Raw genomic sequence first — 23,722 nt, forward strand, 5'->3', positions numbered from 1 at the left:
ATATTTCAGAATTTGCACAAATACATGTCTCCAAACAAAAGCACTGTCTTCATTAAAGCAGTTCTCTTTAGAAGGCTGTACTTACCATTTTTTTAAAAAAAGCTGTTACATTCTTACGGCTGTTTTGAGTCACTGACACTATTAGTATATTATTGAAGACTTTGAAAAACAATTCCTAGAGATCATTTATAAAAAGTCAACGATATCTGGAAACCAAATTAGTGGAAATAAGTTGAAATCTACATCTAGATTTAGTGAATGAAATGAGATACCTATGGGCATAAGGAAACAGGTGAGGGAGCAGAGATCGGGGAGGGGGGTCAGGCAATGGGGGAGAGTGGGGTCTGTGGAGACACAGAGAAGTGGGAAACCTTTCCTGAGATCCAACTAGCTATTATAGCATCGAATAAAGGCACATTACTGCCTGATCTGATTTTGAAAAGAAAAGTCAAAAAGTTATTCTTGAAAAATTTCTTGATTCTTAAAATATGAGCAAGGCATTACATTTTTAAACGCTCCTGCTGTTTGTATTCAGTTTGGGATCTGTAGTCTCAGGCTGCACCTCAACTGGAAGCAGTACTTCTGGATTTGTACATGTCCTGTGTAAAATGCCACACATTCAGAGATATTGACACATGGAAATAACTCTTGGCCCTCTGGTCTCAGGGTAAATGCCATTTTGTCAGAGAGGCCATTCTTGTCCTGGTTCACAGACCAAGGATCTGGGCCCAGCCATGAGAGCCACGATCCTAAATCCTTTGCTGTTTTGACTCTTCCTCCAATGAGACATTAAAAACTAGATAGGTAGGCGGTGGATGGAATCAGTTTCAGTGGTGTGATTTTCAATTCACTTTCACTAACACAAATGTAGCCATTCACACCCTGACACAATCCCTCAAGAACAGTTATCCCACCCTATGTTCTCAAATAGCCACAGGTAGGTTTCTAAAATGAAAAATCAATTGGAAAAAATTAAAACCAATTCTTATATTCCTTTTCATCGTTCCCCGCCCTGCTCCATCATTCAGAGACTGAAAGAATCTATCTCTGCAATGTGAACTGGCTTACAGACCACATATACAATTCTTAAGAAACCTGTCTGGTGAACCAAGGTCTTAAGTGGATCCCTGAATTGTACAGAATTGCTGACTGCAGTAGATTTCTGGATACATCTTCTCATCCATTCATGCAATAGGCACTGGGGATTCTAAATCAAAAAAGACACCCTTATTCCTAAGTAATTTATAATATAACCCAACTGTTTGTCTGCTCATCCACTCATCTATTTCATATAGAACAATCATTTTATAAGCATCTTACTAGGTGTAGGGGGATAAAGAAAACAAAATACAGTGGAGCACTAGAAACTGACACTTTCAACAGTTATGTGATAAACTAAGGATATTAAATTATTATTACTTTTGCTATTACAGCTAACATTTGTTAAATATTTACAATGTGCCAGGCACTGTTTTAAGTTTGTTACATATACTACTACATTTAATTCTAGCAATAACCTTATGAAACTGGTACTTCTGTAATCCTCTACAGCTCGTAACTGGTGAAGCGAAGACTCAGTTCCCATTTAATCACATTAGCTACAAAGCCTGTAGCCCTAGTTACTAATAACAAAACTATACATTATAAGATATGAGTCATTCATTATGATGATCAGTGGGGTAATTTCATAAAAGCAGCCTTTAAACTGAAGTTAAAGAAGTACTAGATTTTGACAACTTACATATTTTTCTCTTTGGCAACATTACTTTGATTATGGCTATCCATTACCCCATATCTCATGTAATACTTTGTAAATTATAAGCATGATTAGACTTCTAAAACATTTTTACTGCTGCAATTATGAAACAATAGAGTGATTAGGAGTTTTATAGGCAGTATAAGTAAGTATTGATTTGGGAAGAGATAATTTGATTAAACAGTGATTGCTGCAATCAACCATACTTTTTGTCTTTAAACGCCAGTGAAAGACAAAATTCTAACCAGAGTGAAAGATTCAAATATTTAACAAAATTACAACTTTTAAAATTAATTTTTAATCACCTTAGTTTAATGAAATTTTAAAAATTCAGCTTATTAAGTGTAGACTGACATTTTATTTACCCAAGTTTGGGTGTACTAAAACAAAAACTTTTTTTTTTTTTAATTTTTGATTGCTGTAGTGAAATAGTTGCAAGTAGAAAAGTAAGACACTTAAGTTTCCTTCAGTTACTGATAAGGGAACAATCCAGAGAGCACTATAAATGCCTTCCAGGGCTTCAGTGGTAAAGAACCTGCCTGCCAATGCAGGGGACCTAAGAGACAGAACAGATGCAGGTTTGATCACTGGGTTGGAAAGATCCCTTGGAGGAGGGCATGACAACCCACTCCAGTACTCTTGCCTGGAGAATCCCATGGACAGAGGAGCCTGGCAGGATACAGTCCATTGAGTCACAAAGAGCTGGCGTGACTGAAGTGACTTAGCATGCACGCAAAGGTTTCCTAGGGCTCAAAGCATGTTGCCTCCAGCCTAGGTGCTCTAAGCTCTGCCTCCTTTTCCTTGGAGCTCCTGCTCTGTGGCCTCCAAATGTCTGCCTGTGGCTCCTGAGAGGCACACCCGCTTCCTCTAAGAGGTGGGGTCTCAGACTAGCTGACAGGCATCAAGTGGTTCATCCGAACTGGACAGTTTACTGCCCGTCATCACTATGAACACGGGTCATGGGTTTAGGCTAAATGCAGTCTTGCCTCTGGATTTAGGAACTGTGCAAGGCAGACCACATGACTTAAGAGGACGCTTGGGTGCTCTTCCCAGAGGGAAGAAGTGTGGCTGCTTATTGCAGAAAATCTCTACCATTAAAGAGATCATATTAATCTTACCACGGTTTTATATAGTAACAACAGTAACAAACACAAATGCTTGGTGAGTGCCAGGTAGTATGCTAGTAATTGTACAAAAAAATAATTAAAACACGGATTCTATCTTTTAGGAGATTTCAATCTCTAGTTAGAAGGTAAATTTAATAGGGAACAAATTTCTTAAAAAGCCCCCCACACACCTCAGAAGATTATAAAGGTGGACTACCCTGTAGAGTGACTGACGACTAAGGTGCCGGAAAAGGTTAAGTGATATTTACTCAGTCTTCCATTTAAGAGTGTGTGCAGTTCACTGTAGGAAGTTGCCTATTAAGGGTAGTTCCTAAAAAAAAAACAACAACAAAAAACTAACATTTTTGGATTTTAAAGGATTTCAGTTAATTAGAAAAATTTACATTGCAGGCATATCTAAATGTCCTACTAACTGCAAATAACTGAAAGATGACAGAAATTTTGTTTCTAATATGCAGAATAATTGTGGAGCTTAATCACATCATAAATGTATAGCTTTTATAACTCTCTACCTTTCATATTATGCCCTTATCCCCAACATACTTCCATCCTAGTTTCTACATAGTATTGCATTATTCATTCTCAAATACTTTTTTCATCTCCATCTTGGGAACTATGACTTATCCTTCAAATTCCAGTTCAAATATATGTCAGTGCCTTAAATCGGCGCATATCTAAACCCTGTAAATGTTGCAGTATGACCCAGGGAGCACAAGCCTAGTGCTCCATGACTACCTAGAGGGGTGGGATAGAGTGGGCGATGGGATGGAGGTTTAACATGGAGGGGACATGCCTGTACCTATGGCTGATTCATGTTGACATATGACAGAAGCCAACACAAAGTTGGAAAGTGATTATCCTTCAATTAAAACATATATATATATATATATATAAAGTGGAAATAAATAAAATAAACCCTGACATGGAGGTTATCTATTACAGAGCCCTGACCCTATCCTGGGAATTCCAAGTGCAGGGACATGTCCCCTTGTTTCTCCCAACATCTCCAGTAGTTCCATCCTTCCTGACACCCTGTGGGTAAGCAATGGATATGTACTGCATTATTCCCTTGACTGTTTCTCTGCCAGGAATAACATTTTCCAGCATCTCTGCATGGTACCACACAAACCTGAGGCAAAAAGCAGAGTTCTTTCTGTAGGGGTGGCAAGTGGGAGAATGAATGGCTTTCTTCCTAATGACGTCCTTCTGATGAATTCTTGTTGGGAGAAGGAACATTCAAATAGCAAACCCTGTGGTCATCTGTTGGCCCAAGAAGAAGCAGGGCCTAGAGCTATTACTTCAGCAGTGAGGACTCAGGGTGGCATTCTGTAATAGACCGGACGCTCTCAGACACCTAAATTCCAGAGGATCGGATACAGAATGCCAGGCAGTCTGGTCTATAACCCTGGGATCATGAGATTCTAAAACATTCACCTCCTAGCTAAGAAATGTATTTGCAATTACTGACCACAGAGAAAGCTCTCCTGAAAACTCCATTTCCTTGAGATGATCTCACTGGGGGCTGAAACAGTACTCTGTAGTCTTTCTAAATGATAAGCATACATGTTACTTAAAATACTTGTTTTATCTCATTGACAAGGAGCAAGAAAACCTACCAAACTAAGTTTGTGGAAAGTCCACTCTCACCAAACTTGGAGGTGAATCAGAATAATTAGAGCAGAAGTAACATCGGGAGCAGGATGGCCCTGGATGGACAGGACACGCACCATGGACAGACTGGCAGCTGCGGCCTGGGGCTCCAGGTGAGATGGGTGGAGTACCCTCTGGGGAGTGCATGCAAGTCTTTTCTTTGTGATTCCAATTAGATTTTACAGTATCTTAAGGAGTCTATAAAAGACATCAACAGGGTAACCTCTTTGCAAGGCCAGTTATCTCAGTGGTCACCCTCTGAATTAACTCAGCCTTTCAGGGGTCTAAAACCAGTCCTCCCCCTGGCTCAGCCATTCACAATTTTAAGGTGCATGCTATAGCAAGCATCAGTCACTGGGTTCAGCTGAGGAATTGTGGTCCTGTCTGCTCTTCCTACCATAACCTCTCAGCATGACAAGGAAGAATCAAAGCTGTTCCTATTTAGTGCTAAATCAAGCATATATGCCTGTCTAGCTTCCATAAACAAAAATAAAAATTCAAAGAATACAGCTTGGCCCAACTTTCCAGGCAAATGAGACAGACTCTTTTAAGTTGGGTGTTATTTGGAGTAGTTGGATTGGAACTGTGACACTCTTTATGAGGTTTTCAAGGCCTTGGGTTCTCTGCTATTACATTTTCTCTCTTTCTCTAATGCATTTCAAGGCCATTTATAGGTTAACAACTGCTTTTCTTTTTTTTTTTTCTTTTTAATAACTATAGCCCCAAACTCTTTTCTGAGCTTCAGACTTAATATCCATTTCATTTTGGCCCTCATGGATTTGGAAAGACTCAATCAGGGTTCTCAATCTTTCCCTCCTGTTCCAAGCTGTCTCCCTACTCTCTTGTTAGAGCATCCACAGGGTTCCTTAAGCTATAAACCTGGGATTCACTCTTGATTATTTTCCTCCAATCCCAGTATTACTCTTCCTTTGCCTCCAGTACTAAATCCCAATTATGTTATTCTTCCTGTAAGAAATGCAATTATAGCTATATATGCATATACATACTATATATATATATATATATAGTACACATATAAATGTTTCCACTCATTTCATTGTATCTCTGCTAGTACCACATTCTCTAAACCAGTGGTTCTCCAAGTACTATCAGCATAGCACAGGTACTCCTTCGAAAGACATATATTTGGGCCTCCTTGCACTCCCAGATGTCCTGAATCAGAATCCCTGGGAATGGGCCCAGCAGATGTGTTTCTACAAGCCCTCCAGATGGTTTCCATTGGATACTGAGGTGGAGAACTCCTTCACTAAGCCACCCTATTTTAGCTCGACAACTGCAGTGTAGTCTTCATTAGTCTTTCTACTCCCATGCTTGCCCCTTACTATTCATCACCTTCTCAGTAGACAAAGCAATATTTTATTCCTAATTCTGAGCCAGCCACTCCTTTGTTTAATATTTCTTCATGGTTTTAAAATGTACTCAGAATAGAATCTTTAAAATATTTATCATGGTCTACAAGGGATGGCTCTGGCTCTTACCTAATGCCCTAACTTCTCCTCTCATCCCTCCTTCCCATCCGCTCCCTTAGCTACACCATTGCTGTGTCTACTTCTGACCTGCTCTGTGGATCACTCATTCTCTCCCCATGGTCTGCTCCTCATCTGCAAGGCCTCTCTTCACCTCCTCTCTTCACCTCCATCATTCTTTCTCCTGCCATGCCTCTTACCACACTTCGGAATTTTCACACTCATATCTCTTGTTTACCATGTAATGCTATTCAAGATCTTCAATTATGTACAAACAAGAACTATGTATGTCTTGATTTCCATTATGCACCCACTGCCTTGTACAATGCTTATTGCAGGACAGGTACTTAAAAATACAAAAAACAAAACAAAGACTTGTTGAATGGCTGATAAACACAATTTGTATTAAAATACAAACCAAAGAACAACCTTCCCATCAGCTCACTGGGACGGTGGACCTTGAGAGGGAAAGAACTGAACAGATACAAGCAGAACCAGGTGGGACAATGTTCAAAGGATGTAAATGGCCTATCATGGCTTGACCAACCCATCTCATGCACAATCCTCTCTTCTAAAAACCATAACCCAAGCTGTACCAGCCCCAAGACGTCCATTCTGTGTTTTATGGTCAAAAACCCATACTCTCAATCATTTCCAAAGTGCCTCCTAAGGTCTACATGAGGAAAGGCTAATGGCATCATTTCCAGGTTTGGAAGAGACATTAGAAGGACTTCCCTGGCACACAGCCTGTGATGGTTCATTTTATGTGTCAACCTGAATGGGCTATGGGTGCCCTGGTATGTGGTTACAGACAGCGAGGGTGTTCCTGGCTGAGATGCACATTTGAACTGTTAACTGATTCAAGCAGATTGTCCTCCCCAATGTGTGTGTGCCTTAAACAACCTGTTGAAGAGCTGAACAGAACTGAAAGCCTGAGCCTGAGAGAACCCTTTCTCTCTGCCTATCTTTGATCTGGGACATCAGTCTTCTGCTGCCTTTGGACTCAGACTGGATCTTAAGCCATTGAGTCTTCTGGATCCCTGGCTTGGCAACTGCACATCTTTGGACCTCTCAGCATTTATGATAAATGTGAGCCAATTTCTACAACATATCTATTTCTCTATCTATCTACTTACCGGCCTATCCTATTGCTTCTCTGGAGAACTCATAGTAATACAGGGCTCGTAAGACAATCATGCATTGTATATATTACTATTTCAAAGTAGGTCTCTGGAACTAAGGAGCCCTACCTGATTCATAAGCCCAACCCAATGTATTTGTCCACAGCATCCCAGGTGAACATTGTATGTGAGCTCAAGGCCACATCAGGGGATCTGCTGTAGAACTTCTTGAAGTACAACCCCCTAGTCGACATATCTCAGAAAAAGAGGCCCTAGAGCATCCCTGCCACAGCCCTCAGGCTCCAGGACCCCAGCCACCAGGCTTAGGGCTGGACAGTTGACATCCTTTCTCAGGAGGGGAGAAAGAGGAGCTGTACTGGGCCCGGCCAGGGTAGAAGGATCCTGGCCCAAGTGTTCGTTACTCCTCAGGAAGACAAGCATATTCATTTAGACTAAACATTAACTTCAAATAGGGCATTGTAAGAATTATTATAAGCACATTATTGAATGTTGAACCTGAAATAGTAAGAAATTAAAACACAAATAAATAAAAAAGGGGCTGAAGAGTTGTCAGTTAATACCTAGGCAGGCATCTTTCAAACTTCAGAAGAATATAAATGCTAACCAGATGAGGCCATCCCATGACTATGGGAGAACAAGACAAAGCAAGGCCACTCGGCCATCATGTGTGAAACTAGATACACAGGACACTCTGCAGCTACAAAAATATCTAGACATTTCCTTTTCCAGTTCACATGAGATCTAACCATTCCTTTGTTAGTGACCATTCTTGCCCAGCTCTTATCCTCCCACCTCCTAGTTCAAAATCACCAAGACACCCAATCATTATATTGGTCTTTACTTCCTAAGAATGGCCCAACCCAAAACTGGTCCTTGCTTCCCAAAACCTCCTTAGAATTCCCAACTCAACAAATCTCATCTGAATTCCTCCACCCTGAAGAAGAGGAGTGCTGGCAGGAGTTTGTTTTTCATGTAGTGGGGTAAATAAACCTCACTGTGTTTGACTACAGGTGAGTTCCTGATGGGCTGTGCCTGGTGAACTCTGACATAACCTTGCATAAATAACTGGTTACTCACTCAAGGTCATGCTTTACAGAATGAAAGAGAGGTTATGGAAATTAACCAACACTGATATTACCCAGAGAACCTCAGTGTAAGTCAAAGTGACTCAGTAAAATGAATTAAAAGAAAAAAAAAATCTACGAGCAAATAAAGGAAGGGAGGAAGGAAAATAATTTGAGCATGAGAAAGATCTCATGAAAGTATTGAAGTATTAGCTGCTACCTTGTTGGTTAAGCAACTTGAGCCTCAGTTTAGATGAGATGATGCACAGATTTGCCCAGTTCAGTCAGGCATGAACTCCACATGCATGCCCATCACCACCATCATCATCAATGCTCTCACTGTTGCATTATGATGGTTATCAGTCCCTACTGATGCTCTTAACAAGCTGCAAGTGCACTTGCGGATACTCATAAACATATCTGCCTCATGGAGCATATTAAAAACCTGCTCACTCATTTCACAGGCAAAGGAAGAGGGGCCAGCAAAACTCACATTGAGCTGAAGTTCATCTGTCCACTGTCCAATCAGTCGGTAGCCGGGGTTGGTGGTGTTTGTGGTCTGATACTGGAAGATGTCGTAACGCCCAGGGGCATCCCCGTTCTTGTTAAACATGACTGGGGTGCCCGCACTACCTGGGGAAGACAAGACAGTGACAAATTTTATAGTTAAACAAGATTCCATCAATCTCTTGTGCCCTGGGGAATAGTCTGAAGACCTAGTGATGAGCAAGGTAGCCTAGAGGTAGCCCTGTTGTTTAACAGGTTCCCCAGCATGCTCCCTGAAACTCCTGGACAAGTCATCACTATGCTCTGTGAATCAGTAGATAAGGTGGGAAGACAATTTGTTTCCTCCTTGGAACAGCGCAATTCTTTAATGTCTTAAAGCATTTTATTCTACTTTGTCTTCTCTTGTAAGGAATAAAAATTAAATGCATTATTTTTCAGAGAAAATCTTAAGCTTTATTGTTGTTGCTACTATTATTATTTTAGTTTCTACCAAACACTAAATTGTGCATAAAGAATCAAGACATAATAAATATATTTTTAAAATGAAATACAAGAGAAGTGAAAAACAAGCTCAAAAATTCACTTAAATACATAGTTGAATACTGATTGCATTTAAAAGTATTTTTGGCTGATTATTTCTAATTGGCTTTAAACGATAAGCAGCTGAAATGCTTAGCAGTTTGCCTGGTGAATGCTTAACAAACAATGGATTCTTTCTCAATTTTCTATTTGGGTCTTATTTAAAATATCTATCTTAAGACTGTAAACAATTAGATAGTGAAGCCAATTTCAAAAGACTAATGCATTGTTTTGAAAAAATATATAACTTAAAAGTTGGATATGAGTGAAAAGTTCCTTAATATTAACCATAGGGAACAAGAGGCAAATCACATACAAAGTATAAAAGATGTGAATTTTAGTTACCTTACCAACAGTTAAAGAAGAATCACCAGAAGTTTCTAACTGAGCATTATTTCACTCATGATCTCTGAGAAATAGGAAAAATAATACTGGCTTCAGGGTATGTGACTTCAGGGTATGTCTGCTCTGCCTATAAGTTAATACATGATCTATATTTCCAACAGAAAACAGTGCTCTATTTCCTGCTGTTTACAAGGAAGTTCATAGATCAATTACAGGCTGAAACAGAATCACTGAGAACATTTTGCTAGTTTTAGGGGGAGGGGCCAAGTAAATCTTGGGTAAAGAGATGAAACACTTTCGATAATTCTCATTAAAAATTTTAAGATGCTGATGGTGGCAGAGCTTTGCATATGGCTAGTAGTTGTTAGCTTCTACAGAACTTGGGCCAACATGGTATTTGAATTAATGACATGGATGAAAGAACTAAGGCATGTTAACTGAAAAGGAGAGAGAATGCTTGATCCAGTAAGAAAGGATGTCTTCTTCAGGAAGGGCTTCCCAGGTGGCACAACGGTAAAGAATCCACCTGCCAATGAAGGAGATGCCGGAGACTCGGGTGCAATCTCCGAGTCGGGAAGATACCCTGGATTAGGAAATGGCAACCCACTCCAGTATTCTTGCCTGGAGAATCCCATGGACAGAGGAGCCTAGTAGACTATGTAGAGTCCATAGGATTGCAAAGAGTTGGACACAAATGAGCACACACACGTGTGTAAACACACTTCAGGGAGCAAGCATGATGCTGAGAGTGATTCCACACAAACGATCAATCAACACAACAATGAAGTTTAAAAAAGGGTCCAGAAAGTAGGACAATATACCCAGTGACAAGAGGTATACAGAACTGCAATCTGGGCCTGCCAGTTACCCCTGCTGGAAGAGACGGTCCAGCTTGTAGACAGGGTACAGAGGCAACTAAAAGGAACTCTATACTATCCGACAAGTGTCAGGCACAGTTTGTAATAGCTTCTGCCTATTACAAAAAAAAAAAAAAATCAGAGCTTGTGACAGGATGTATAATGGTCCCCCAGGCAGGTCCAAGTTCTAACCCCTAGAACCTGTGAATGTCACCATACCTGGCAATGACATCTTGTAGGTGTGATTACATGAAGGATCAGGAGATGGGAGGGATTAACCTAGATAATCTGGGTGGGCCCAGTCTAATCACAAGTGGCCCTTTTAAGTAAAGCAGCAGGAGTCAAAAGAGAAAGGAGGTGAGAGGATGAGAACAAGAGGTTGGGAGGATGCAAGGAAGGACTCCTGAGTCCAGGAGAGCAGGTGGACTTCAGAAGTCAGAAAAACCGAGGGAGCAGATACTCAGAGCCTCTAAAAGGATCCAGCCCTGTCTTCACCATAACCGAAGCTCAGCGGGACCTGTATCAGACTTCCAAACTACAGAACTGTAAGGCAATAAACATATGGCATTTAAGCTGTTAATACCAAATATACGTCTTGAGTTTGAGCACACTCTGGGAGGTGGTGAAGGACAGGGAATCGTGGCGTGCTGCAGAACATGGGGTCGCAAAGAGTTGAACATGACTTAGAGACTGGACAACTGCAATCAAATATATGGTAGGTTTTAATGGTAGCAACAGGAAACCAATATAGACCTGGAGGACACAGAACAATAAACTTCCTAACTTTACGGGTGAGGACGGCTACTTTAGGTTCAGAGATGGCAAGTCACTTGCCCCAGGTCCACTGAGCTCATTGAACTAGAAGAGTACACAACAACTGGCCTTGGAATCCACCAGAAAGGCTGTAAATCCCAGGTCTAACACTTCCTGTATGTGTGACTTGAATCAAGCTATTCATACTCCCTCTACTTCTTATTGTAAGTAATAACACCTTTGCCTACCAGGCTCCTCCGTCCATGGTATTCTCCAGGCAAGAATACTGGAATGGGTTGCCATCATTTCCTTCTCCAGGGGATCTTCCTAACCCAGGGATCGAACCCGGGTCTCCCACATTGGAGGCAGATGCTTTAACCTCTGAGCCACCAGGGAAGCCCTCAAGAGGTTAGAGAGAATTAAATGTAATAATGTGCACAAGGTGCTTAATCTTATGCCCTAAATGCTCAATAGATGGTCATTTTTAAAAAATAGCTTTCACTTTTATTATCATTTACTTTGCTGAAATGCATACAAACATGTGACTAATAATCTTTTGTGTGTGTGTATATATATTATATATGTGTGTGTGTGTGTGTGTATATATATATATATATTTGGCTGCACTGGGTCTTAGTTGTGGCACGTGAGATCTTCTATGTTTGCTGTGGTATGTGGAATCTTCTAGTTGCAGCCCGTGGGATCTAGTTCCCTGACCAGGGATTGAACCTGGGCCCCCTGTATTGGGAGCATGGAGTCTTAGCCACTGGACCACCAGGGAAGTCCTCCCAGACTAATCACTTTTCCCAATGCATCAAAGTTGTCTCTTCTAACTGGCATTTAATTTAAATTTCTCCATTGGTGTACACATTGAAAACAAAAAACAAAAAAAACTTCCAAACAGCAGGCTAGAATCCATTCTGGGAATGGGTGTTCATCTATGAGTAACACTGATTTGGTCCTAATAACTTGAATCAGTGGCTGAATCTGTGTGTGGCCAAGGGCTCCATTTCAATGTGTTTCTTCTCTGCTTCACCTAGACACTAGCCCCACAGTCCACAGAGACACCCCCCAAGCCCTCTCTGTGTAGGAATCAATAGAAGTCTTTCTTATTATTTTTCAGAAAGACATTACTATTCAGATACAGCTCTTTTCTTTCACATTGGATACTAGGATTCATGTTGTGCTTTGCTATAATTCTGCAGCTTCTACTCATTAAATAATAGGATGGGAGCTTTTCAGAGTCTGTGAGAGGACAGAGGAAGAATATCAGAGGCCTGGGGCTCCAAAGGATCTCACCCTACCCAGTAAATATTCATGAAAAAGGTATAGACTGCCTCATCTCTCTCCCTCCTTACAATCCTTTTGAGGAGAAATGATTCTTGTAGTGCCCTTTCCATACTCATTAAAGATCATTCTTAAAAACATATAAGGCAGAAGAGCTGAATATGTTGCCTAAGTGAGGTGTAATGCATGGTGTGGCTCTGACCTTTTTGATGGATTCTACAATGCAACTGGCATTTTTTTTTTTACAGTCCCCCCTCACCCTGCCCTTTCACACACAAAACTCCCTTTTAACATCACCCCTGAACTGTTTGTAAGAGAAAAAAGGGGATTTGTGTTCAATGAAATCTGTATCAAAAAAAAAAAAGATCAAAAAATTGCAGAGGAAATTTATTTGATTAATAAATTATCAAAGGACAAGTGATTCCCTGCAGAAATGTCTACAAGGTATCAAGGCCAGAAAAGAAGTGTCCTAAGGTAAAGGAAGCAGGGCCACTTGATCAGGTGGGAGGCTGAAAGGAGAGAATAGGTGACGGAACACATGCAAGGAGGAAATCTTCCCAATGAGAGCAACAGAATGAAACTTTTCTTTTTTTCCTTGGATGGAGAATGATTTGGGATGTAGGCTGCTCCAGTGACAAAACAGCCTTTCGGCATCAAAGCACTGACCTGATAGGCTCTCTTCTCCTTTTGCCAACCCATACACAGGTTTCAAGCACCTCTACGAACAAAGCTAGTGGAGGTGATGGAATTCCTGTTGAGCTACTTCAAATCCTGAAAGATGATGCTGGGAAAGTGCTGCACTCAATATGCCAGCAAATTTGGAAAACTCAGCAGTGGCCACAGGACTGGAAAAGGTCAGTTTTCATTTCAATCCCAAAGAAAGGCAATGCCAAAGAATGCTCAAACTACCGCACAATTGCACTCATCTCACACGCTAGTAAAGTAACGCTCGAAATTCTGCAAGCCAGGCTTCAGCAATATGTGAACCGTGAACTTCCAGATGTTCAAGCTGGTTTTAGAAAAGGCAGAGGAACCAGAGATCAAATTGCCAACATCCTCTGGATCATTGAAAAAGCAAGAGAGTTCCTGAAAAACATCTATTTCTGCTTTATTGACTATGCCAAAGCCTTTGACTGTGTGGACCACAATAAACTGTGGAAAATTCTGAAAGAGATGGGAATACCAGACCACCTGACCTGCCTCTTGAGAAACCTACATGCAGGTCAGGAAGCAACGGTTAGAACTGGACATGGAACAACAGACTGGTTCCAAAAAGGAAAAGGAGTACGTCAAGGCTGTATATTATCACCCTGCTTATTTAACTTATATGCAGAGTACATCATGAGAAACACTGGGCTGGAGAAGCACAAGCTGGGATCAATATTGCCGGGAGAAATATCAATAACCTCAGATATGCAGATGACACCACCCTTATGGTAGAAAGTGAAGAGGAACTAAAAAGCCTCTAGATGAAAGTGAAGGAGGAGAGTGAAAAAGTTGGCTTAAAGCTCAACATTCAGAAAATGAAGATCATGGCATCTGGTCCCATCACTTCATGGCAAATAGATGGGGAAACAGTGGAAACAGTGTCAGACTTTATTTTTTGGGGCTCCAAAATCATTGCAGATGGTGACTACAGCCATGAAATTAAAAGACACTTACTCTTTGAAAGGAAAGTTATGACCTAGATAGCATGTTAAAAAGCAGAGACATTACTTTGCCAACAAAGGTCCATCTAGTCAAGGCTATGGTTTTTCCAGTAGTCATGTATGGATGTGAGAGTTGGACTATGAAGAAAGCTGAGCACTGAAGAATTGATGCTTTTGAACTGTGGTGTTGGAGAAGACTCTTGAGAGTCCCATGGACTGCAAGGAGATCCAACCAGTCCATTCTGAAGGAGATCAGTCCTGGGTGTTCTTTGGAAGGAATGATGCTAAAGCTGAAACTCCAGTACTTTGGCCACCTCATGTGAAGAGTTGACTCATTGGAAAAGACTCTGATGCTGGGAGGGATTGGGGGCAGGAGGAGAAGGGGACGACAGAGGGTGAGATGGCTGGATAGCATCACCAACTCGATGGACGTGAGTTTGAGTGAACTCCAGGAGTTGGTGATGGACAGGGAGGCCTGGGATGCTGCGATTCATGGGGTCGCAAAGAGTCGGACACGACTGAGCGACTGAACTGAACTGAAGTGAACATAGGTTTCAGAAACACAGCACTGATTTCTGTTTATTACCTTTTACTTCTCAACAAACCATCCTAACAGGGAGTGCTGACAAAAGGACAATGTGTATTTTGCAATTTGGGCAGGGCTTGGCACAAAAAGGGCCTCTCTGGGGGCTTCTCTGGTGGCTCAGTGGTAAAGAGATCATCTGCCAGCCCAGGTGACACAGTTTCGATCCCTGATCCCAGAGGATCACACTTGCTCTGGAGCAACTAAGCCTGTGCACCACAACTGTTGAGCCTGTGCTCTAGAGCCCAGGAGCTGCAACAAAAGATGCCACCACGATGAGAAGCCCGCGCACCGTAAGTGGAGAGCAGTCCCCGCTCACTGCAACCAGAGATAGCCTGCACAGCAATGAAGATCCAGCACAGCCAAAAACTAATAAATAAGATTATTTTTAAACAAAGAAAAAAGGGTCTCTCTGTTTCACTCACATCAGCTGGGGCAGCTTGAAGGTCACATGGTTAAAGGCTGATGCTGACTATCAGCTGTAATCTCAGCTGGAGCCATGAAAGGAACACTCACATGCAACCTGTTTCTTAGCTTCTAGGCTTCCTCCTAACGTGCTAGCTGGGTTTGTAATACAGAAGTCACAAAAGAACCATGCAACGGCCCTATGACAGTTTATGGCTTAAAATTCACAGACTGCAACTTCGGTATTAGACACAAGCTCACTCAGATTCAAGGAGAGGGGACTCAGATTTCACCCTTGATGAAGGAAAGGTAATTACGTATTTCAAGACGACAACAAGAGATGCATCATCTTTACAAAATTTACCACAACCCAATGTGTTTTCTGGAAAGTAATAACTAACTCTAGGTACAGACATACTTCAGATTAAATACTTCGCAATAGAGCAATTATCTATGATCATGTACCCATGAGAACAAATTTGGTAAATTTACAAATACTGACATCTGGTTGGATAAGCAAACGTTGAGATAACTAAAATTTAGGCTCAGGTCACTGCATTCATGAGGGATGCAGGAAAGATGGCTAGAAGTCATAAAGACAAAATTAGCCATCTTTTCTGTTGGTACACAAGAGGAGGTTAAGTGCTTGGTGAAGATGTAGCAATCCTTTAGAGCATTCTATTATCACTTCCTAAATTGACGTTTCTGTAGATGTGAAGGTTGAGGTTATTAAACTGTACTGCAAAAAAAAACTCCCAGGGGTATGAAAAATTCTATACTGAAGTAACAGAAGAGCACAACTAAGCTTACTATGATCAAGAAACATCAATATTTTTCTAAAATATACAAAAGAGAGGTGACATTTTTCACAAAAAAGAATCTTAACTTATAGGTCTGTCTCTGTCATGTGCTAGCTGTAAAGTGTTGGACAAATATTTTCTCCTCCCTAGCATCTGATTAATTTGTCTAAAAGTCAGGACACTGAATGAGTACAAAAAGTCAAATTTCTTTTCACCCTAATAATTGCTCAATTAAAGTGACATGAAAGCCACTTAACTAAATCTAACAGTTTTTTTTTTTTTTTTTTCCTGCTTTATAAAACCGTTGAGCCCTGCTATTAACAAATGTCACACGGCCCTGGAAGTCTCCTGCCTGTCCATGTGGCAGAAAGAATTTCCTCAGAGAAAGGAGATTATGTTGACATCAGAGCATGATTACAATGACAACAGAGAAAGGGAATGAATTGGCCCTGCCTGTGCTCTCCCACAGAGTCCGTGTTCCATGATGGAATAGCAGGAATAAGCCATTTCTCTCAAACGCTTAATTAAAGTCAAGAAAGCAGGCCACGGAGTTAGGTACCCGAGGTAACAATAACAGCATCATCACTACAAAACCACGTGGCTTTACACACCAAGATTCTTAGTTTCTCTATAAATTAGTTTATCTGTTGAAAAAAAAAAAGAAGGAAAATAACTATACCTAAGCCATCTGGGATTATAAATATTAAAGAAGCCAGTATACAAAAAAGTACTTAGAACAGTTTCTGGCACATATTTATTTGGGACATAGACCCTGAGTCCAGTCAGTAACTCAGCAATTCTGGCTCATCAGCGGGTAAGACCATCTTAACTAAATGAGTCTACAAGCACTCTATGGAAGAAGAATCAGATGAGAGTCACCAAAAATATTCTCAAAATGACCAATTTTTTTTGTTACTGGCCTCTGAATGGTGATGTTTATCTATGGACCAGAATACAAAGCCTAGCAAATGACCCCAGGATGTATGATGAAATTTATATGTACCTGGTTCTGGGAAAATTATATATTTTAGGAGATTCTGTATGATGAGCAAGAAAACTACAAAAAGAAGGTGATTTGTAGTTGAATTATTTTTCTGGTTGTATTCACAGTCAATTTTGTCTCCATCTCAGCTTGGAAACTGTTGGTTCCCAAACTGGATATGATTTTTCTTCACCCTGATGCTAAGTAACTCCTGAAAGATTGATTCAATATTGTGGGTTTAAATGGGTTATTATTTAAAAGAAGCAAGAAGATTTTTTAAACCATAATTATCTAAACCAGGAAATTAACATTGTTATCATGCCAGTTAAAACTAATCAACAGATGTTCTTAAAATAACTGTCCCATTCATATCTTTTTTTGGTTTAAGATCAATGTTTCCATATAGCATTTAATAGTAATGTCTCCTAAATTCCTTCCAATCTGGAACAATTCATCCATCTGTCTTTCTCCTGACCTGGGAGTATGAGCCCGTTTTGTTTTAAAATACCCTTCAATTTGGATGTCTGATGTTCCTTCATGATTAAATGGAGGTTATATATTTTTGGCAATAAGACCTCAGAAGTGATGCTGTAACCTTCTCAGGGCATCTTTTTAAAATTAATTTATTTTTGTTAAAGTATAGTTGATTTACAATGTTGTGTTAGTTTCAGGTATACAGCAAAGTGACTCAGATTTATATACACAGCTTTTTCCCCATATAGATAATTACAAAATACTTAGTTCCCTGTGCTATAGTAAGTCATTGTTCATTATCTATTTTATATATAGTAATAAGTGTATATTATTCCCAAATCCTAATGTATCCCCTCCATCAACTTTCCACTTCAGAAACCATAAGTTTGTTTTCAAAGTCTGTCTCTGTTTTATAAATAAGTTCATTTGTATCATTATTTTTAGATTCCACATACAAGTGATATCATATGATACTTGTCTTTCTCTGTCTCATTTGCTTCACTTTATATAATAATCCCTAGGTCTATCCATGTTGCTGCAAATGGAATGGTTGCACTTTTACAGCTGAGTAATATTCCATTGTACATATCAATATATCTACCATGTCTTCTTTATCCATTCACCTGCCGATGGGCATTCAGGTTGTTTCCATGTCTTAGTACTCTAACAGTGCTGCAATAAACATTCGTGTGCATGTATCTTTTCAAATTATGGTCCATCTAGTCAAGGCTATGGTTTTTCCTGTGGTCATGTATGGATGTGAGAGTTGGACTGTGAAGAAGGCCGAGCACCGAAGAATTGATGCTTTTGAACTGTGGTATTGGAGAAGACTCTTGAGAGTCCCCTAGACTGCAAGGGGATCCAACCAGTCCATTCTGAAGGAGATCAGCCCTGGGATTTCTTTGGAAGGAATGATGCTAAAGCTGAAACTCCAGTACTTTGGCCACCTCATGTGAAGAGTTGACTTATTGGAAAAGACTGACGCTGGGAGGGATTGGGGGCAGGAGGAGAAGAGGACGACAGAGGATGAGATGGCTGGATGTCATCACTGACTCGAAGGACATGAGTCTGAGTGAACTCTGGGAGTTGGTGATGGACAGGGAGGCCTGGCGTGCTGTGATTCATGGGGTCGCAGAGTCGGACACGACTGAGTGACTGAACTGACTGACTGACTGGATACATGCCCAGGGGTGGGATTGATGGATCATATATTATAGTAGCACAATTTTTAATTTTTTAAGGAACTTTCATACTGTTCTGCAGAGTAACTGCACCAATTTACATTCTCACCAACAGTGTAGGAGGATTCTGTTTTCTCCAAAAACTCTCCAGCATTTATTATTTGCAGACTTTTTGATAATGATAATTCTAACTCGTGTGAAGTGGTACTCACTCAAGTTTTGATTTATATATCTCTAATGATTAGCAGCATGTGATGCTGTTAAGTCTCATTATTGGTGACATTAACCTAGATAACTTGGTTAAGTACTGTGTTCCAGGTTTTTCTACTTCAAAGTTGCTCTTTTCCCCTTTGTAATTAATATGTTCCATGATGAATGACACTTTGATGCTATGAAAATATCTTATTTCTTATCTTACTCTAGCCCCAGAATTTTAGCATCCATTGATGATTCTTGCCTTAAGTAATTATTACTGAAGTCTTTGGTGAATTTCATATCTCCATTTTTGCATCCTCCCATCATGTTGTCCCTTCTCCCGCATGTGTGTGTTCAATTATTTATTTCTGTGAGCATGAACTCATTGATATTTATTATATTATATCAGTTAAATCCATTATTGGTCTAGAATTAGCTGGTGGGATCTTCTTCAAGCTGGTTCCTTTGCCCCTTCGACATGGTCCCATCAATTTTTGAGCACTTTCTTACTTTGTGGCGCAACACGGTTTCAAGCTCATCTTCTACTTGCCCTGCTCCAGCCCCTGAATTACGAGTTCCACTAGAGATCCCTAGCTCTATTTCGTTGGAGAATGGTATTTATAAATAAGATGCGAATGAAGGTGCAGTTATTTCTATCAGGATGTCATCACTCCTAGGCACTCTCAGTGGACAGAACTAACAGTAGAGGTTTGTGCGCATACAGACATAACCCTATCCATTTCTGTATCTCTCCGACTGTGTGTGTATACTGCATGTTGGTATAGTCAACACAGTGTTACTTTAATTTTCTCCCATCCTTACTAGTCATTTCTCTCCCTGACAATGAGACACCTGATGCTCATTATCTGCAATATTTTTTATTAAATCTCTCAGTTCTCTTATGCACATAAATAAGCCTCAGAATTGTGGGGAAAAAACATACTAACTTCTAGCTACTGTGCACTATCTGTGTACTACTCTTCATATCTTCAGACTGACAGTATACAGTGAAATACTGTCTTCAAAAATTACTTGCATTCTTTTTTTTCCCTCACTCCCTGCAGTATGGTTACATTATTCATATGCAATATATTAGGTTTATTACTGTATAAAATTTTGCGTTATCCCATGTAGAGATTACTTTTTTAATCAAGATATAATTGACATTCAAGATGGTTAATTTTATGTGTCAGCTTGACTGCAGAAGCCCTGACAGCTTGCAAAACTTGATTTCTGTGTATATATGACGTTGTTCCTGGAAGAATGGTTAAAGCGAATAAAGAATTGTTGAATTGCTGAACAGAATGAAGCAGGTGACCCTCCCCAATGTGGGGTTGCGCCACCCAATCCCTAGAAAGTATGACTAGAACCAAAGGCAGAAGAAGGGCAAATTCACTCTTTCTGCTTAAGCAGACACCCATCCTCTCCTGTCTTCAGACATTGGTGCTCTTAGTTCTCTGGCTTTCAGAAGCAGATCAGAACTTACACCACTGACCCTCTGACCCCAAGGCCTGTGCACTTGGACTAAAGCACCCCGCTGGTTCTCTGGTTCTCCAGCTTATAGGTGGCAGGTCGTGGGGGCATGTCAGTCTCCAAAACTGTGTCAGCCAATGCTCATTATAAATCTCCTATTATATTCCTTACTCATCTCTACTCATTTATTTAATTTCTCGGCTTCCCTGGTGGCTCAGAGGGTAAAGCGTCTGCCTGCAATGCAGGGGATCTGGGTTCGATCCCTGGGTCAGGAAGATCCCCTGGAGAAGGAAATGGCAACCCATTCCAATACCCTTGCCTGGAAAATCCCATGGACAGAGAAGCCTGGTAGACTACAGTTCATGGGATCACAAAGAGTTGGACATGACTGACTTCACTTTCTTTCTTTATTAATTTCTACCAAAGTATTATACCTTGAGAAATAAGTTTCTAATATGAGATTTTGGTGTTACAGAAAATCATAATCATTATTTCAATTAACTTGAGCACGTAGAGAACTGGCCCTTCCTTTTCCTCTTATTCACTCCCATTCCTACTGATGTTCACCAAGGAAAAATTCAGCAAAAAACAAACAAACAAACAAAAAAAAAACTTCTGTTTTAAGAAAAAGAGGGTAAACCATGAGAGTGCAAGTGAAGTCGCACAGTCATGTCTGACTCTTATCAACCCCATGGACTGTAGCCTTGCAGGCTCCTCTGTCCGTGGGGATTCTCCAGGCAAGAATAGTGGAGTGGGTTACCATTTCTTTCTCCAGGGGACCTTCCCAATTCAGGGATCGAACCTGGGTCTCCCACATTGCAGGCTGACTCTCTACCCTCTGAGTCACCAGGACAGCCCCAGGTAAACTACAACCCTCCCCAATTTATTTATTCATTTGCTCACTCACTGCTAAATAATACATTTAGCATTTATACAATAATTTGAAATGATATAATCCACATACTCAAGAGTAAACTGTAATCTGACTACTTAACCAATGAAACCAGAATATCAGCACTTAGGATTCCAAAAAAGACTGGAATAGAGATGTTTAAATATGTTTAATGAGCGCAAGCAAAATATATCACATGATCAAGATATTGGAATTTTGAAATATTTGTTTAAAAATATACCAGATGATTATGACACATTTCTGTCTTGCCAAAAGACTTAAATGCCACCAAGTTATATATCACCCAGAGTTATACTATTGGATGTTCTGGTTATCTGGTTTACCACATGTCAGCATATTAGAATATTGGTAAATATATAAGAGCATTAAAATCATACTTGCCATAATGTGACTTCTTAGATTCATAAAGTACTTTGGTATCAATGCTTCACTGTCATTATGAGCATTTTACATATAATACTTTAGACATACTAGAGTTGCATGGCATTCTCTAGGTGTTGTTTTTCTAAAACATAAACTCCCCATGTCAGCCTGAGGGGGATAAAAATACACAGAGACTCACCATTGAAATTCACATTGCGGATATACTTCAACAACTTCTTGCCCCCAGCTTGCTCCATCTCTGGACAGACACCCCGGTAGTCAGCACAGAGATCCTTGTTCATGTGATGAAGGGCGTGAGCCATGGCATACACTGCGTCAATCACAAACTGAACTTTGCCCTCCTGCTCATAGTTGGAGTCTTTCCCAATTCTCTCCTGTCCTGCACATGGAAACAAGGAACACACACAAACACTGGTGTTGAGGAGAATGTTTCAATTTGCATTTACTTTCAACTCTGCTTAAAGAAAGCAATGCTTTGAGGAACACAGTCCTGCAGGCCACATATCTACATTTGGCTACCATGTTGGGTTGCTTTGATGGTTTTGGGTGTTTGACTTTGGAGTTCATTCCTGGCTATTTGTTCATTACTGGAGTTCATTACTGGGAGTTCATTTCTGGTATATTTGATAGATCTCAGAAGCAGCACTTCTAATGATCACAATCACAACCTTTGTAATAAGCCAACATTCTTTCTAAAACACAGTGGTCCCAGAGAGTCAAGGGATTAATGGGATTAGAAGCTGGGCCACCACATTCAAATCTTCAAAGCTCACTTATTCTAGAAGGGGATGGACCAAAAAAAGTAAGAGAAAACTAACTAAATACTACCCCTGAAATCACTACCTTCTATATACCTGCCCTTCTTCCTCTGTTGTCTGTCTCAGGTTTTGGTATTACTGGCAACTCAGATGCTCAGGCTGGAAACCCTGATGTCTTTTTTTTTTAATTCTTTCTTGTCTCTCAGTCCACCCTCCTACATACATATATCTAACGAATAGCCAAAATCTCTTAAAAAGTGAACAGTTTTGGCCACACTACAAGTGTCCCATTTCTGCTTCCTCGTCTCCAATCAGGACACAATGCCAGGTGTCCCTCTTCATTCACTCATTCTTCCATGTTCATATTTCCAAACCACAGAGCTAAACACTTCACCCTCATGCTCAGAATTCTGCCATGGTTCTTCACTGCCTGCAAAATGAAATCCAAATGCTTTCCCTTGACAATGGAGGATAGTCATCACTTTGTTCCTCTCTGCCTAGTAACAGTAAGAACCAGCAGCGATTAAGTGCCCTCCACTGTGCTGAAAGCTTTATTTACATGATTTTTTATTTTATCCTCACTTTGTGACTTAAATATCGTTAGTCCTCATTATACAGATGGGAAAGCTGAGCCTCACAGAAATGAAATCACCTTCCCAAGGTCATGTATGGGAATAGCAATGATAACAACCCCCGCTTCCAGAACCCAGAAGCAACATTTCTCTGACTTCATTGGCCCTACCTCACCTTCTTCCTAGAATTCACAATCTCACACACACACACACACACACACACACACACATTTTGGGAAGATTCCCTGAAGGAGGGTGTGGCAACCAACCCCAGTATTCTTGCCTGGAGAATCCCATGGACAGAAGAGCCTGGCGGGCTACAGTCCATAGGGTTGCAGAGTTGGACACGACTGAAGCAACTTAGCATATAGGCACGCACACACATATATTTTGCTCCAGACAAGTATGGCTATTTTTCCTGTAAACATCAACTTTAATATTAGGTTATCTTTGCTCAAGCTCTTTGCTTTGCCAGAAATTTCCCTCCTTGCTTTTGCTCATCATAATTTAATTCTCACTCCATGGCATAGTATAATTGTTGCTTATACTTAGCTTCTTGATCACAAAGATCTTCATAAAATGTTTCAAATCTTTATAATCAAATTAATAGTATCACTGCATTTTAATGCTTTACCAGACTGTCCTTTCCTTTTCACACCCATTACATTCCCAGCACTGAACACAGAATTTATATCTGATAGATTCTAAAAAACACTTGTATTAGTCATTTGTTAAGTACATGATAATACCAGGAACTCTCTTTAGACCTCCCAAACCTCTACAAAAATAGTTAACCACA

General features: G+C 40.3%; 1 protein-coding gene across 4 annotated transcripts in view; it reads right to left on the bottom strand.

The window, feature by feature from the left end:
• GRM7 (glutamate metabotropic receptor 7) overlaps window positions 1–23,722 on the bottom strand; it is a 939,830-nt gene that overhangs the window by 289,164 nt on the left and 626,944 nt on the right. For all 4 annotated transcript variants that reach the window (XM_086366610.1, XM_086366609.1, XM_086366608.1 and 1 more), the window contains exons 6-7: window positions 21,772–21,972; window positions 8,720–8,859 (exon numbers count right to left, since the gene is read on the bottom strand). In XM_086366610.1, coding sequence (XP_086222736.1) covers window positions 8,720–8,859; window positions 21,772–21,972 — 341 coding nt within the window. The remainder of the gene's footprint in view (window positions 1–8,719; window positions 8,860–21,771; window positions 21,973–23,722) is intronic.

This window comes from Bos grunniens, chromosome 22 (assembly GCF_055505025.1).
Source record: "Bos grunniens cultivar Pamir isolate PY7600 chromosome 22, Bosgru_T2T1.0, whole genome shotgun sequence".
Taxonomy (NCBI): Eukaryota; Metazoa; Chordata; class Mammalia; order Artiodactyla; family Bovidae; genus Bos; species Bos grunniens.